This window comes from Pan troglodytes, chromosome X (assembly GCF_028858775.2).
Source record: "Pan troglodytes isolate AG18354 chromosome X, NHGRI_mPanTro3-v2.0_pri, whole genome shotgun sequence".
Lineage (NCBI taxonomy): Eukaryota > Metazoa > Chordata > Mammalia > Primates > Hominidae > Pan > Pan troglodytes.
Genome location: NC_072421.2, coordinates 47,420,581 through 47,435,457, shown reverse-complemented (window position 1 = coordinate 47,435,457; position 14,877 = coordinate 47,420,581). Strand labels below are relative to the sequence as shown.

The 14,877-nt window shown below is 40.3% G+C and overlaps 1 protein-coding gene across 3 annotated transcripts in view; it reads right to left on the bottom strand.

The window, feature by feature from the left end:
• The window catches only part of JADE3 (jade family PHD finger 3), a 149,129-nt gene that overhangs the window by 60,375 nt on the left and 73,877 nt on the right, over positions 1–14,877 (bottom strand). For all 3 annotated transcript variants that reach the window (XM_016942706.2, XM_016942705.3, XM_016942707.4), the window contains exon 4: positions 2,616–2,773. In XM_016942706.2, coding sequence (XP_016798195.1) covers positions 2,616–2,773 — 158 coding nt within the window. The remainder of the gene's footprint in view (positions 1–2,615; positions 2,774–14,877) is intronic.

Sequence of the window (14,877 nt, the reverse complement as noted above, 5' to 3'; positions counted from 1 at the left end):
CACACATGAATTAGGAACGCACATCCCTATATTTGAAAACAAGTTAAACTCTTTTAGTTTCTAAAATTACTGTTGTTCTTAGGCTGAGCGCGGGGGCTCACACATTTAATTCTAGCACTTGGGAGGCCAAGGCGGACAAATTACTCGAGGCTAGGAGTTTGAGACCAGCCTGGCCAACATGGTGAAACCCCGTCTCTATTAAAAATACAAAAATATCCAGGCATGGTGGCACATGCCTGTAACCCCAGCTATTCAAGTGGCTGAGGCATGAGAATCACTTGAACTCAGGAGGCGGAGGTTGCAGTGAGCTGACAACATGCCACTGCACTCCAGCCTGAGGGACAGAGCGAGACCCTATCTCAAAAAATTAAAAAAATGAAAATAAATTACTGTTCTTAAACTGTTGCTCCATTCTTGCTACCCTACTTACCCATGGCTCACTTATCAGATAACATTTTTAAAGTGGTACAGGGGACATTTTCCACTCAACCTAAAAGATTAAAATCACCTCCAATGAGTAGATAATTGATACTGAGTTACCAACAAGACTAAAGTCAAGATGCTAGTCACACTCAATAATCCTCGGAGTATCAATGGAATGGTGATGGTCAACTCAGCACCAGGGCTGCTATATTTGTATAAAAATACTGACAACAAGGACATGAAAACACTCAACTCATATGTTCATTCATGATGCTACTCTGATTTTTAGGGGGCAGGAGATGGTGTTGATGATGAGCCAGTGAGTTTTGGGACATGTGCTGAGCAAGGCTGTGGAGTTTTCCTTAACAGAGCATAGGCAGCCTCTCTGTGGGTAGGACAGCCTCTGTGGGTAGGACAGTCTGGGTTTCTAGAAATGATTCCAACAAGCATTTCTGGAGCATGACTAGGTCTTAAAAACCTAGTACTAGGAGCAGAGAATTCAAGGATGTTATCTCTGCCCTTAAAAAAATCTAATATGTAATAGAAATTGATGGGTGTACAATAAGATCTGCAATTTCTCACAGTAACCAGTAGGTCCCACTAGCCCCTTTATTTGGCACTCTACATTCTACCCATTCATTCATTCACTCAAACTTTTACTCAGCATTTTGTTTAATGCCAACCTTTGTGTAAAGTATTGGAAACACAAAGACCAGAAAGAAAAAATGGCTTCCAAAACCAGTCGCTACTCTTTAACTGAACTTATTACTTATTACTTCCTCTGGCAGAAAAGTCCTTCTCTCCTCTTTCTAAAACCAAAGCCCTCTTCTATTTCAATTTTCTTCTCAGGTCTAATGCAAATGAAGGCCATGTGCTTAGAGTCAACTCAATCATTCAGTAATCCCCTTTTATTTGGGTTTATGCATTTACAAACTCTATGTTTTTGGCCCTCTATTTACAGGTACCATTACTCTATGTTTTTGACCCTCTATTTATAGATACCATTACTTTAAGACCCTATTTTATATATATATATGTTATATATGTATATATATGTTATATATATATAAAACTTCCCACAGGTGTTTCTATAGTTTGAATGTGTCACCAAAAGTTTGTGTATTGGAATCTTAATTCCCAATGTGACGGTGTTGGGAGGTGGGGTCTTTAAGAGATAATTGGGTATTGAGGGTGGAGTGCTCATGAATTGACTAATGCTGTTATAGCAGCAGTTAGTTCTTGTGGGAATGAGTTCCTGCAGGAGTGAATTAATTCTCACAAGAGTGGGTCATCATAAAAGTGAGCTTGGCTCACTCTTGTGATCTCTTAAACACATGTTCACTTGTCCTTCTTCTTTTCTCACATGTTATGACACAGTATAAAAGCCCTTCAGAAGCTGCTGCCATGCCCTTGGACTTCCCAGTCTTTAGAACTGTGAGCCAAATATTTCTTTATAAATTATACAGACTCGGCCAGGCGCGGTGGCTCAGGCCTGTAATCCCAGCACTTTGGGAGGCCAAGGTGGGCAGATCACGAAGTCAGGAGTTCAAGAACGGCCTGGCCAGCATGATGAAACCCTGTCTCTATTTAAAAAAATACCAAAAAATTAGCTGGGCAAGGTGGTGCACGCCTGTAATTCCAACTACTTGGGAGGGTAAGGCAGGAGAATCTCTTGAACCCGGGAGGCAGAGGTTGCAGTGAGCCAAGATGGTGCCACTGCACTCCAGCCTGGGTGACAGAGTGAGACTCCATCTCAAAATAAACAAACAAACAAACAAACAAATAAATAAATAAAACAGACTCAGGTATTGTTATAACAACAGTAAACAGACTAAGACAGGCATTATGTAATTAATTCTGTTTCTCTCAGAAGACTAATAAATGCTACTGACTGTTGAGTCAAGACTTGGAAATTCTTGTCTCCAAAATTTTATCATAATTTCAGATTGGACTTCAAATGGTTTTATCCTATGAATAATGGGCACATACTATGTCCCTAAATACATGAGCCTGACTTTATTGCTTATTATAGCCTGGTAAAATCTGCCACTGGTCTGAGCGAATTGGTGAAAATGGTATGTGACTTTGTACTATAAATGCATAATTAGCCACTCTAAGTTTCTCCCCAAGCAGCAGACAGATAAACATGAGAGCATTCATTCCCTAAGTCAAAGGTGCAAGCATGCAAATACCTGAGAGAAGGCTGTGGAACAGTGTCTGGACTGGCTGGTACCTGGACTCCCTTTTCCCATTCTTCCTTCCATGTATCAGCAAAGAGGTAATAGCTATCAGGATTAATGTGGTGAGAATCTGGAAGTTTCATGGCACTGATGAGGTCCTTCCGGAATACCTGGAAAGATATTGCACATATCTTGAGAAGACCATCACTATGCAACTGATACCATTCAATGTTCTCCTTTAAAAAGACCATCCCCATCCACTCTGCTTCCAACAAGAGAAACATCTCTAACTTCCTAAATGGCCAGATCAACTTCTGTTTGGAAAGGTTTGAAGTACTGACAAGGAAGCCAGCTTATTTGGGATTTAATAAAGGGTAATGCAGTCCTTCCTGAATTATTTTCTTGGGTTCTCTAAATTTAAACCAACAATACAGGTTACTCAAAACAGTTTGTATAAAACAATCCTTAACTTTCTTAAATTAAGTAACAAGTATCCACTGATAGTTAATAATTATTTGGGCATCATTTCATTTTAAAATTTATTTAGAAATAATTTTAGACTTAAAGAAAAGTTATCAAATAGTAAAGTTTCCATATATCCTTCACTTAGTTTCCTCTAATTGTTTACAGTTTATATAACCAGAGTTCAATTACCTAAACCAGGAAAGTAGCAATGCTATAATACTATTAACTAATGTATAGAATTCATTCAAATTTTCACTATTTTTCTCCCTAATGTCTTTCTGTTCCAGAATTTAATTTTATTTTTTTGAGACAGGGTCTCACTATGTTACCTAGGCTGGAGTGCGATAGCGTGACTTTGGCTCACTGCAACCTCTGCCTCCCAGGCTCAAGCGATCCTCCCACCTCAGCCTCCTGAGTAGCTGGGACTACAGGCACATACCACCATGCCCAGCTAATTTTTGTAATTTTTTTTTTTGTAATTTTTGTAGAGGCAGGGTTTCGACAGGTTGCCCAGGCTGGTCTCAAACTGCTAAACTCAAGTGATCTGCCCGCCTTGGCCTCTCAAAGTGCTGGGATTATAGGCGTGAGGCACGGTGCCTGGCCTCAGAGTATCTTTAATGAGGCAGTGGTTAAGTAGTGGTGGCAATTTCCAATTTGCTAAACTACTATCTTTGGGAAAGATGGTGCTGTGGGAAATCCTTCCTTAGTTCTGGAAAGTGTGTGTCAACATCCTAAAATATTTCATTATTTTCCAAGTGATAGTCTTTATAAAATATATCAATTGATTACAAGATCATGCTTTGGGCTTGACTAATAATGAATAATGCCAAATGATCTAATTACAAAGCATAAGCCGTACCTTCATACTTGCCATAACTGCTTATGAAATCTGCTCTACATAGTTTCCTAACCTGAAAACATATTGCAGTGGATTGAATGGTGGCCTCCAAAAAGATATGTCCACATCCTAGTTCCCAGAAACTATGGATATTACCTTATTTGGAAAAAGGGTCTTTGCAGATGTAATTAAGTTAAGAATCTTCAGGTGAAGATATCATTCTGGAATATCCAAGTGGGCTCTAAATCCATTGACAAGTGTCCTTACAAGAGAAAGGTGGAGGGAGATTTGAGATGGAAGAGGAGAAGGTAGTGTGATCATGGAGGCAGAGATTAGAGTGATTCATTGATCCACAAATCAATCAGTGCTGACATCCACCAAAAGCTGGAAGAGGCAAAGAACGAATCACCCTTAAAACCTACGGAGGGAGCACAGACTGGCTGATTTTTTACTTTTGGCCTTCATACTGTGAAAGAATAAATTCCTACTGTTCTAAGCTACCTTGTTTATGTTAATTTATTATAGCCCTAGGAAACTAATACACATGTTTACCAAACAGAAGAGTAACTTGAAGACTACAGACAAAGGTATACAAAAGCAGAGGCCAATGAAATGTGGTCCTTGTCTATGGCTTCAGAAATACTCAAACCTGGCCGGGTGCAGTGGCTCACGCCTGTAATCCCAGCACTTTGGGAGTCCGAGGTGGGTGGATCACGAGGTCAGGAGATCAAGACCATCCTGGCCAACATGGTGAAACCTCGTCTCTACTAAAAATACAAAAATTAGCCAGGTGTGGCGGCGCATGCCTGTAGTCCCAGCTACTTGGGAGGCTGAGGCAGGAGAATTGCTTGAACCCGGGAGGCGGAGGCTGTAGTGAGCCGAGATCGCGTCACTGCACTCCAGCCTGGGCGACAGAGCGAGACTCTGCCTCAAAAAAAAGAGAGAAATACTCAAACCTCCACGAAGGTGAAGTCTGGGAAACCACCAACCAATTCATACCTGTTTTTCTTAAGCAAATGAAAACTGAATCCAATGACTATTATAATTTTCCCTTCCCCTTTAGAGAAAAACAGGCATACGATAAGCCTGATTTCAATTTTACAAGCTAGCCAGATTAAAGAGCATCAGATCTAAGTTTTCTAGAGAAGCATTTTTACTTAAGGCAGAGTGTGAGAGGCTGCCTTATCTTGCTATGGAAGTCAATCTCAAGCATGAGACAGAACATAAAATGCTGAGTGGATGGGAATGTCAGTTCAGTACTCAGGCAGAAGATATCTGCAAAGTGATATAAAACATATTTACCAGACTGGTCTAATTAACCCGCTTTTGATAAGAAAAGGCATTTTTAAAGTTTTTGAACTGAAAACAAAATAACTATAGCAAATCCCGATTAGTGAGGAGAATTTTATATACAGACAGTGGCACACACATACGTACATATTTGTATATATTTTCATAAAGAAACAATAAAAGAATAAACCAAAAACTTAACAAAAAAGGTTAACTCTGCAGAGCGAGGAGAAAACAGGGAGGGGAGAGAGACTTATAGAAAAGTTACCAAAATAGTTGAGCTGAATCTAGCTGGATCTCTCAATATATTTTGTTTTACAGTTTAAAGTCTGAAGCAGGCAAATACTTTATATAATTAAAAAATCTTAGGCCAGGCGTGGTGGCTCACACCTGTAATCCCAGCACTTTGGGAGGCCAAGGCGGGTGGATCACGAGGTCAGGAGATCGAGACCATCCTGGTTAACACGGTGAAACCACGTCTCTACTAAAAATACAAAAAATTAGCCGGGTGTGGTGGCGGGTGCCTGTAGACCCAGCTACTAGGGAGACTGAGGCAGGAGAATGGCATGAACCCAGGAGGCGGAGCTTGCAGTGAGCTGAGATCACACCACTGCACTCCAGCCTGGGCGACAGAGCAAGACTCCATCTCAAAAAAAAAAAAAAAATCTTAAAGGAATATGGGTCTGGGACAGACCACCTGGATTGGTATACTGGTTTCACTACTGAGTGGCTTTCAGCAAGTTATCCAAATTCTGCGTCTCAACTTATCTATAAAATGGGGATAATAACACTCACCTCAAAGGGGTTGTTGTAAAGATTAAATGGGTGAACTTGTATAAAGGACTTAGCACAGTATGGAGCTCACAGTAATTTCCAAATAAATGCTAGATGGTGTTATTTTATTATCATCACCATAGCATTCCTTCTAAAATCAGAAACAAGTATATAACTGAGTTCTTCTCTATAGTCCACAAAGTAATTGTTGATGGGGTAAGAGAGATATGAGTTCACAGCTCAGTTAAAATGTGCATGGTTTGGCTCCCGAAGACACAGTTCCCAAGCAAGAGCCCCATCAAGAACTTTAACCAACGTTCCAAAGGCCACAAGGTAATGTAGAAACTTCACAAAATAAAACACAGCCATTTGTTGCTAAATTAAAGATAATGAAGGAGGGATCTAGATGCTGATCCTGACCTTTCTAGGTAATGAAGTTGAGAAGTTTTACAAGTTCTTAATAGTGTGTCTATTTTATATGCACTGGTAGTTTTCCCAAAAGTTCCTGAAACAAAAAGGCTTTGTACTTACCAGATAACTGTTCATTTATGATCAAAGAGGGGATTCACTGGCTAACATACAGTCCAGAAGCTATGCCAAGCCCAACACTGTGTGCACATCTGGCCTGTCAGATGCTTGCAGAAACAAAGGAGGCCTCACTATGAATTCAATTAGAACATCAATGCTTAACCTGCCAGAGCCACAAAATGAAAATGCCCTTTGCAGACAACTCTGGCTTTTATTGCTCTCATTAACATCTCTCAGTTGGCAGTTTTTTAAAGCACAGCTCCTCTGAACATTTGTGTGACATTTTTCATAGGAAAAGTCAAAACATTAACTTCCTGTATGACACAAAGAGTAACACTGTCTGGTCCGTGTGAATAAAGCAGAGAGATTGATCAATTTTGATTCAGTCACTGAAATCTGAAGCTACACATAACTGACCACAAACTAACATGTCACCCCAAAAGCATAAAACAGCTACAAACTGGTAATTATATTTAAGCAAAAGGAATTAATTATAATTATACAATCTTTAGGCAAAAAAAGTTGTCAGGTTATCCAGAAAATCAATAGCAGAGAAAACTTAGCAAAGAACACTGTGCCTAAAACCCTTAAAAACTCTGTTCTTGTTTTGTCAAGACATTGCATCCCACATTGATTTTTTTCAATGAATCAAAAAGCTTATGTAATTTCTAAATTTAAAAATTTAAAACCCATGGAAATATTTTTCAAATAGTTTAAAATAACTCTCAGGTTTCTTATAAAGAATAAACAGAACGTTTTGATGGCTATGGGCTAACACCAACTGCAACATCAATTACCATAAAGCAATGTACCTTTGGGTTGCTTAAGTTGGATTATTCCCTTTCCCCCATATCAAACAGAGGTGTAATGGAGAAGGGGGAGCAACAAAGTCTGATTTAGAGATCTGAGCAATTTCAGCACAAGAAATAACATTTGAAGGCTGCTTTGCAAATTATTCTCCCTTCCCTCAATGTCCCTTTTTGTGTAATAAGTATGCACTTGTAGCTCAGTGCTTTTTATCTGCTGTAGGTCAGAAAACCAAGTAATTAAGCTTGTTAGAAATATAGGTACAATGATGTAAACAGGCTTTACTAGAGAGTATGTAGTGCTCTCCACTGAATTAAAATATATGAGCTTTCATTCTGTTGCTATGAAAGTCTTGGATAATAATGAGACTCCAGGCCTACAGATGATATGCAGTCAATGTTTTAAGATAGGTTGATATGTTTTACACACCAGACTAGTAGTCAAAAATATCCTAGCTTTTGATAAAGAATGGAAGACTTTTTAATAGTCTCCCAAAGTGCTGGGATTATAGGCATGAGCCACAGCACCCAGCCAGTTACTATGTACTTTTTCTAGGGATTAAAAACAACAACAACAACTTTACGAGTATGGGCCCTTTTAAGAATCAGATAAGGCTACTATCTCAGAAAAAAAAATTAACAAAGAACATACCCTTAAAAATCTGTATACAATTTCCAGAAGGTACACAAAGCCCCTGAACCATACAGGGGATTCACATATCCCTAGGAAACTCTTCTCTACAGGATAAATTAGAGGGAGATTTGCACAAGAATCTCACTGATACACTAAATATCAAAGAAAAATATGTATCTTTTAATGCAGCCAATTAATCCTCTGCAAAAGGGGTAATTTATATTGCATGTCAGTGACTAATTCCCAGTAAAATCATAAGGCTCAAGAATTCTGGTTTTGTCTCAGACCTGTAGTCAGAAAACAAAAAACAAAACAAAACAACCTCCCGTTTTTGTAAGAAGCAAATGGCAGGACAGGCAGCAAATTAACAAATTTTCATGAACCCATCAGAGAAGTGAATCACAGCACAAATACCCAATTCAGAGAGACAGGTGCCTGCAGGGAGACACAGGGCAGAGCATTTGGTTACCTGTGGCAGAAGCCACAGCAGGAACATTAAACTAGAAATTTTGAATCGCTGGATGCTGCGTGGGGACTGATATGAGAATATGAAGTTCTTGGGGGCTGTAGTTATGGAGGGGGTCCCACCCGCTTGCAAGCTTTTTCTTCAGGAACCCAATTAGGCTCACACAGGGAAGCTGGGGCGGGGGCAGGGCCAGGGCAGGGGGCGGTACCTGGAGAAAGCACCAGAGTGGTGCTGTCTGGGTACTTGGTGCTTAGTGCCCTGGTTCCCTTACCAAACAAAAGGCTTCATCTTCAGGGGAAGGGTATCAAGTGAGGACAATGGTGTAGTTTCATTACTGCTGGGAGAAGGGAAAAGCATCCAGCCTCAGCCTCCCTGTGTTACCTAACGGGCAAAAAGGTAATCTACAAGAGAGAGAACCTCAAGGACAAACGCTGAGAACATCAGAAGATACCTGCTACAGGCCAATGAGGGAATAGGGGGCAGGGGCAAAAAGGCTCTACCTGAAGACTACCTTCCCTACCACCACTTCCACCCCCAGAAACAGGACCACTATGCACCCTAAAGACTAAGAAAGAGTTAATGAGAAGATTAGCGAATACTGCCCCTCCCCCATACCCTCTACTACGCTAAAGACTCCAGGGATAATAACACTGGCTAACAGCTTGGGAGAGCTGCAAGAAACAAAATTCCTATGAGGACAAGCACAAAGAGACCTTGAGCCAAGAGGAGAGACAAAAACAGTGTCACTAGAAGAATCTGAAGTCTCTGTTACAGCAATAACAAATTTCTAACACTCTCATATATTGCTGGTGTGACTGAAAAATGATGAGCCCCTTTGGAAAACAGACTCGTAGTTCTTTAAGTAGTTAAATGGTTAAGTAGAGTTACTATATGACCCAACAATTCCACTCCTATGTGTATAGTCAAGACAACTGAAAACGTACGTCAACATAAAAACTTGTACCTGAATGCTCATAGCAGAATTACTCATAATACCCCAAAAGTGGAAACAACCCAAATGTCCACCAACTGATGAACGGATAAACAAAATGTGGTGTACTGATAAAATGTAATATCATTCAGTCATAAAAAGAAATGAAGTGGCCAGGTACAGTGACTCACACCTGTAATCCCAGCACTTTGGGAGGCTGAGGTGGGTGGATCACCTGAGGTCGGGAGTTCAAGACCAGCCTGACCAACATGGAGAAACTCCGTCTCTACTAAAAATACAAAATTAGCCAGGCATGGTGGTGCATGCCTGTAATCCCAGCTACTCAGGAGGCTGAGACAGGAGAATCGCTTGAACGTAGGAGGCGGAGGTTGCAGTGAGCCGAGATTGCGCCATTGCACTCCAGCCTGGGCAACAAGAGTGAAACTCTGCCAAAAGAAAGAAAGAAAGTGGGGGGGGGGGGAGGGAGGGAGTGAGGGAGGGAGGGAGGGAAGGAAGGAAAGAAGGAAGGAAGGAACTAATACATGTTACAACATGAGAGGTGAAAACACTATGTTCAGTGAAAGAAGCCAGACACAAAGGGCACATATTGTATGATTCCATTTATATGAAATGTCTAGAATAGGCAAATCCATAGAGAAGGAAGGTAAATTAGTGGTTGCCAGGGGTTGCAGGTAGGGAGATTGGGGAGTAACTGCTAATGGGTAAGGGGTTTCTTTCTGAGATGATGAAAATGTTCTAAATTATGATTGTAATGGTTACACAACTCTGAACATACTAAAACCCACTGAATTATACACTTAAAATGGGTGAATTGTATGCTACAAGAATTATATTTCAAGAAAAGATGTTAAAATGGTTTTTAAAAGAGGGTGATTATTGGGGTGTCAATGTACACCACCTGAGAGGTCTTGATGTTCACTCTCTCCCAGCAATAATGAGGCACCTCTCCTCCTCAATGTGATGTTGGCAGACTGGGTAGGGAGCCTGGGCTGTCACCATCACTGATCAATAAGGTGGTACCTTCACTACCACCATACCCTCCATCATCAGTGGGGGCAACAAAGTGGTGGGAATTTCCACCTCTATGAAGCAGTAGAGACTCCCCAGCCCTGCTTCCCAGAGAGTGAAAGAGCTAGGATGGGGAGCTTAGGAATTCTACAACAGGTAGTAGAGAGTCAGGACCCCTCTTCCCCACTTGCCTGGTTATAGCAGAGGACTACTAAAACAGAAGATTTAAATAAGACTCAGTGTCTAATGACATAATACTAAAAAAGTCCAGGATACAACTGAAAATCACTCATCATACTAAGAACTGGGAACGAGAAGAGACAATCAACAGGCATCAACACTGAGATCCACAGATGTTAGAATTATCTGACAAGGATTTTAAAACATCCATGATAAAAATGTTTCAACAAGAAATTACAAACACTTTTGAAACAAAAAACAGAAAGTCTCAGTGAAGAAATGGAATATATATATAAAGAACAACCAAATGGAAATTTTAGGATGGAATAATGCAATTACTGAAATAACAAACTCATAAGATAGGCTCAACTAATGAATGGAATTAACAAACAGAAGATGGAACCAATGAACAAGAGAAATTATTCAATCTGTTCAACAGAATATACACTGAAAAAAAAAGAAAAGTGCCTGAGGGACCTGTGGGAAAATAACAAAAGATCTACCATTCATGCAACTGAAGCCCCAAAAGGAGGGGAAAAAGAAGGTGGAGTTGAAAAATATTTGAAGAAATAATGGCTGAAAATTTCCCAAACTTAGTGGAAGATATAAATCTACAGATTCAAGAAGCTGACTAAAGCCCGAAGAGGATAAGCCAAAAGAAATCCATGCCCAGGTACATCATAATCTAACTTTTAAAAACTAAAGACAAAGAAAAATCTCAAAAACAACTGGGAAAGAAATGACTACCTAGAGGAGAACAACCTATTTGAATGGGGGCAGATTTCTCATCAGAAACCATGGAGGCCAGAAGGAAGTAGCACAACATTTTCCAAGTGCTGAAAGAAAAGTACTGTGAAACCAGAATTCTATATCAAGTGAAAATATCCTTCAGGAATGAAGGAGAAATCAAGACATCCTCAAATGAAGGAAAACTAAGCGAATTTATCACCAGCAGACCTATCCTAAAATAACAGCTAAAGGAAATTCTTCAAATAGAAACAAATGAACAAAAAAGAAAAATGGGAACATCAGAAATAAAGAAGCATACAAATATGTCATATTTCTTAAGTGAACCTTAAAACAATTGTTTGAAGCAAACAGGTGCAGCAAGTAAGGCCAGGAAAATCAGAAATTGAGAGAAAAGTGATAGTCTGCTATCAGAAATAGGGCATAAACTGACGCTTTGAAAAAAGCAGCCAATGGCGGCAGGGCGCAGTGGCTCACGTCTGTAATCCCAGCACTTTGGGAGGCCAAGGTGGGTGGATCACGAGGTCAGGAGTTCAAGAACAGCCTGACCAAGATGGTAAAACCTTGTCTCTACTAAAAACACAAAAATTACCCAGGCACGGTGGCAGGCACCTGTACTCCCAGCTACTTGGGAGGCTGAGGCAGGAAAATCGCTTGAACCTGGGAGGCGGAGGTTGCAGTGAGCTGAGATCGCACCACTGCACTCTAGCCTGAGCGACAGAGCGAGACTCCGTCTCAAAATAAGTAAATAAATAAAAAGCAGCCAATGGCAATATTGCTTCAGTTTCAGGGGCCAAATAGGAAGAAAGAATTCACAGTGGTTCCATCTGATTCCTCAAAGGCTGCCTTCAGACTCACCTGTGAGTAGTGTGTGCTTGTCACCTTTGCCAATTCCCACTTAACTTTTACTTTTCTTCTTTTACCAAGGGTTCCTACCATATTCTCCTTGCTGCCTGGGTTCCCAGCCCCTGTTCAATTCCAGGTTTGTTCTCTCTAATCTTGAGTTTTGCTCTCACTTCATTATGGAAACTTTGATTATAACTACTCATGAGAAAACACTGGTGCTGTCCCATATTTCTTAACTGCCAAAGTTTCAACAAATGTTTACTATATACTTATTGTACCCTACATAATATGTCCAATGCATACTGGTTAATAAAACAAGATTCAGGATGAATAAAAACTTGAATGTCAGTTCTGCTTTTTTTAATGACCCTGGGCAAGTAACTTCTCTGAGCCTCATCACCTGCAAAACAAACAAACAAAAAACCGGAAAGTACCTACTTTATAGTGTTACTGGAGGAATAGAACAAGAGTATATTACTTCCCCGACGTGCTTGATTATAAAAATCACCTGAGTCACTTTTTAAAATCCAGATCCCAGGCACTTTTCTTGGAAATACTAATTCAGTAGTGTCACAGGGTGGGGTAAGTCTGGAATCATTATTTTAAACAGGCATCCAAGGAGAGTCTCATAATTGTTTAAATTTGGGAAACAAACTATTTAATGTAAAGCTTTTGGCACATAAAACTTCAATAAATGATAGGTATGAGAGATAGGTATGATAATGTCCATGTTATGCTGACAAATTATCTCAGAGAGATGAAATAAGCCAGCAAAGCAGAACATGGGATCAAGCTCTTCTAATGCAAAGGCTAGTTTTGTCCTACAATATCACCAGGTTTTCCTTTTTATAACAGAATATTAAATATAAACGAAAACAATTTGCTTTCAGCAGCCCAGGTCCCCTATCCCTTGCAACAAAAAAGACTACTATTACCACTGCCTGGGAGGCAGTAGGCCTCAAAACCCAAAGCCCTTGAATTGCCTTATGTCCTAGAACCAGCTGTCGTCCTAAAAGGGTAGGTAGCGAGGTTTCTTTCTCACCATTCTGTAGTCAAAGTCTCCTCTAGACAGGTGGGAAATTTCTTCCACTCCTGTTTATGTGTGTTATATTCTGTATAACAAGTCTTTCTGTATGACATGGACATATATAAATAAACTCTTACATTCTATTGTGCCCAGAAAAATCCCTGGCCAAAGAAACAAATGAAAAGTGACCGCCAAGGAAGAGAGAAATGCTCTCTGGTGGACACACCCAAAAGTAACCCACAAAGAGTCACTCCCTTTCTACTAAGGCAGTGGGACCTGTGACTTGCTTCTAAACAACAGAATATGGCAAACATGATGGGATGTCATTCCTTTGATTAGGTCACATTATATAGCAAATGTGGTGGGGATGCCACTCCCATGATTATATTATGTTATGTAACACTACATCTTAGCTGACTGGAGGGAAAGACCCTCCTTGCTGGCGCTGAATAAGTACGCTACCATGTTGTGAGAGGATCTATGGAAAAGGCCATGTGGCAAGGAACTACAAGTGGCCTTTAGAAACTGAGAGTGCTCTCTGCCAAAAGCAAGAAGGAAAACAGAAACCTCAGTCCTTCAGCTCTAAGGAGACAAATGCTGCCTACAACATGAGCTTGGTGGCAAATTCTTCCCTAGGCAAGCCTCCAGGTGAGAACACATCCCATTTTCCACAGTGATTTCAGCCTTGAAAGATCCTGAACAAAGAATCTAGTCACATCATGCCCAGATTACTGACCCACAGAAACTGAGATATAAGTGTGTGCTGCTTTAAGACACGAATTTTGTGATAATTTGTAATGTAGCAATACATAACTAATATATTCTCTGTTCCTTTACAGCTAAGGAAGTCTACTCATAGTAGAAGTGAAGATATACAAAGTCATTTTATCATTTAATTATCACAGAGGAAAGTCTGTAGGATCCACTAAACCATTATCAAGTCCAAGAGGAACGCTGGCACTTTGCTGCCCTTTGTGGAAAAGATGACCAGCCTGATAGGGATTGACCTATTCTTTCTGGGCCAGCAGTGATCCAAAGGCTGTAAGGACCCATCACAGCTTCACAGACCATGACCCATATGATCTTTAATGTAGTCCATCTACAACCTACTCACCTATCCCTTTCTGTACTATCTCTCCTCACCTGCTAACTTAGCTTTTCCCAATCATAGGCCAGGAGATCTCTAGGTCCTTCCCAGTTCCCCTAGTCTGGCTCTCTTTGGCTTCCTGGTTAGGGGAGGAATATTCTAAAGCCAGGCACTACGTGTCATCACAGTGTGAAGATGATTGAAATCACAAAATGAAATCACAGTGTGAAGATTATTGTTCTCCTAAAGGAGATAGAAAATGAAATCTTTCTTGGAAAACAAATAAGTTCATCAGAAAACAAGCCTACCCACTGACACATTCTTTATTCTTCACATCTTCAGATTCTGGGTATTGTTGGTATATAGTTAGGAGGCAGCCATTTATATTTTTAAAAGTTGTCTTAGTTTATTTAGTATTGCTATAAAGGAATACCTGAGGCTAAGTATTTATAAAGAAAAGAGGTTTATTTAGCTTATGGTTCTGCTGGCTGGAAGGTTCAAGACTGGGCAGCTGGTAAGGGCCTCAGGCTGCTTCTACTCATGGTGGAAGGCAAAGGAGAGCTAGCATATGTGATCACATGGCCAGAGACGAAGCAAGAGAGAATGGGAGGAGGTGCCAGACTCTT